We start from the raw sequence: 1927 nt of genomic DNA on the forward strand, positions 1-1927 counted from the left end.
ATCTATCTATCTATCTATCTATCTATCTATCTATCTATCTATCTATCTATCTATCTATCTATCTATCTATCTATCTATCTATCTATCTATCTATCTATCTATCTACTCGTTTGTTCCAGAGTCCTACATAAGATCTCCTTCATTAAAATGTTCAGAAAGTATCCAATAATCCTTTTCTTTTTATTTTTCTTTATTTCGTAATTGTATGTTAATTCAAACATTACTTTATGTTACACAAAGATATACAAATCATACAAAACTTTTTTACTACTTAGTAATGAAAAACAACAAACTTTATGAATCAACTTACCTTTGCTTTAACTGCAGCAGCCTCTTTCTTTAAATACTCTTCACGAGCAGCCTCATACATTGCTACAAATTTATCACGTTGTACCTTAAATTGAGCAAAAAGTTCATCATCTTTATTGCCTTTTAGGCGATTTTCAATATCAACTTTTTTCTCATGCTCCCCGCGTATCTCATCATTTACCCAGGGTTTATCTAACGGATACTGATTGATTAGGTTCTTTAAAGTTTTAATGGTACTCTTGCCTTTCGTAACCTTTTTGTTAACTTTGCCCTTTTTGTTTATTTTACCTGGACCGGCTATGGGGGCATTAAAGGGGACGGGTGGCATGCCACGTGCCATACGGGGCGGCAGCATAGGGGGCATAGGTGGTGGCATAGGACCATTACCGCGTCTCATAAATGGTGGTGGTACAGGTGCAACCATGGGTGGTAGTGGAGGACCACCACGACCCATTGGTGGCATCGGTGGTATCATGGGTGGTTGGAATCCCATTGGTGGTGGTATTTGTGGACCCATGATACCCATTCCACGTGGACCACCCATGGGTCCCATCAAACGACTACTCCTACGGTTACCCATAGGCTGGAAATTGCGTCCTGCACCGCCACCATTAAAACGTTGATTCATTGGTCCACCTCCTTGTTGGTTCTTATTTTTCCAATTGCCACCACCATTCTGTTGCGCTATCTGTTGTTGTGCCTGTGGCTTATTTCTCTGTTTGTTTTTGTTATTCTTCTTTTTATTGTTTTGGCCTGCTCCTGTGCCGGCTGTATTAGCATTACCATTGGCATTCTTGTTGTTAGCAGCAGACCCATTACCTGTCGCATTATTTGACAAAGTCGGTGGTGTGGGTAAATTAAAATCTAAATAACCAGGATTGTCAGGTATTTGACTGACATTAAACATGGGGTTATTGAAATTTTGCATCATCGGTGGTTTTAAGGGTGGTTTCTTGTATGGAATTTGCCTCTGTTGCTGATTAACTCTGCCATTTTGTTGGAAATTCTTTTTCGATACCATTTTAGTTTTTATTTGTTTTTGCTTTCAATTGTTCCGTATTTCTTCTTTTTTTCTCTAGAATTGTACTTTTCAATTGCACCAACAACCTTCAATATGTGTATTTGTTGTCTTGTCTTTGAAATTTTCAAAAGTAAATAAGAATTTGTTTGTATTTAAAACTAATAAATAGGTGGATTTTATTGTTTGATAAGATGTTACTTTAAATATTTGTTTAGTTAAACTATTTGATATTTGGTTTTACTTCTTTTTTTCACACAAAAACTGTAAAATATTTTCTTTCTTCACAACACAGTCACGAAATACCAAAATGTCTGAAAAAAAAAACGCAGTTAGATAATTTTGCTGAATATGTAGGGTTGTATTTGAAAGTATGTTGTCATATAATGCGACGCTGCGTTGTTTGTGCAAGAGAAAAGTAATATGAGGAACAAAAATGAATGAAACCGTAAAATCGTTAATTTTTTCTAAATTGCATGTGAACAAATTGTATTTTGGTAGATAGATAGATAGATAGATAGATAGATAGATAGATAGATAGATAGATAGATAGATAGATAGATAGATAGATAGATAGATAGATAGATAGATAGATAGATA

General features: G+C 35.2%; 1 protein-coding gene across 1 annotated transcript; it reads right to left on the reverse strand.

The window, feature by feature from the left end:
* Positions 1–286: 286 nt before the first annotated feature.
* LOC111685913 (DNA-binding protein K10) lies at positions 287–1646 on the reverse strand. The gene has a single exon (XM_046956053.1). The coding sequence runs from the start codon at positions 1328–1330 to the stop codon at positions 302–304; it is 1029 nt and encodes a 342-aa protein (XP_046812009.1). The 5' UTR covers positions 1331–1646; the 3' UTR covers positions 287–301.
* Positions 1647–1927: the final 281 nt, after the last annotated feature.

This window comes from Lucilia cuprina, unplaced genomic scaffold, assembly GCF_022045245.1.
Source record: "Lucilia cuprina isolate Lc7/37 unplaced genomic scaffold, ASM2204524v1 Scaffold_5549, whole genome shotgun sequence".
In the NCBI taxonomy this organism is placed as follows: domain Eukaryota; kingdom Metazoa; phylum Arthropoda; class Insecta; order Diptera; family Calliphoridae; genus Lucilia; species Lucilia cuprina.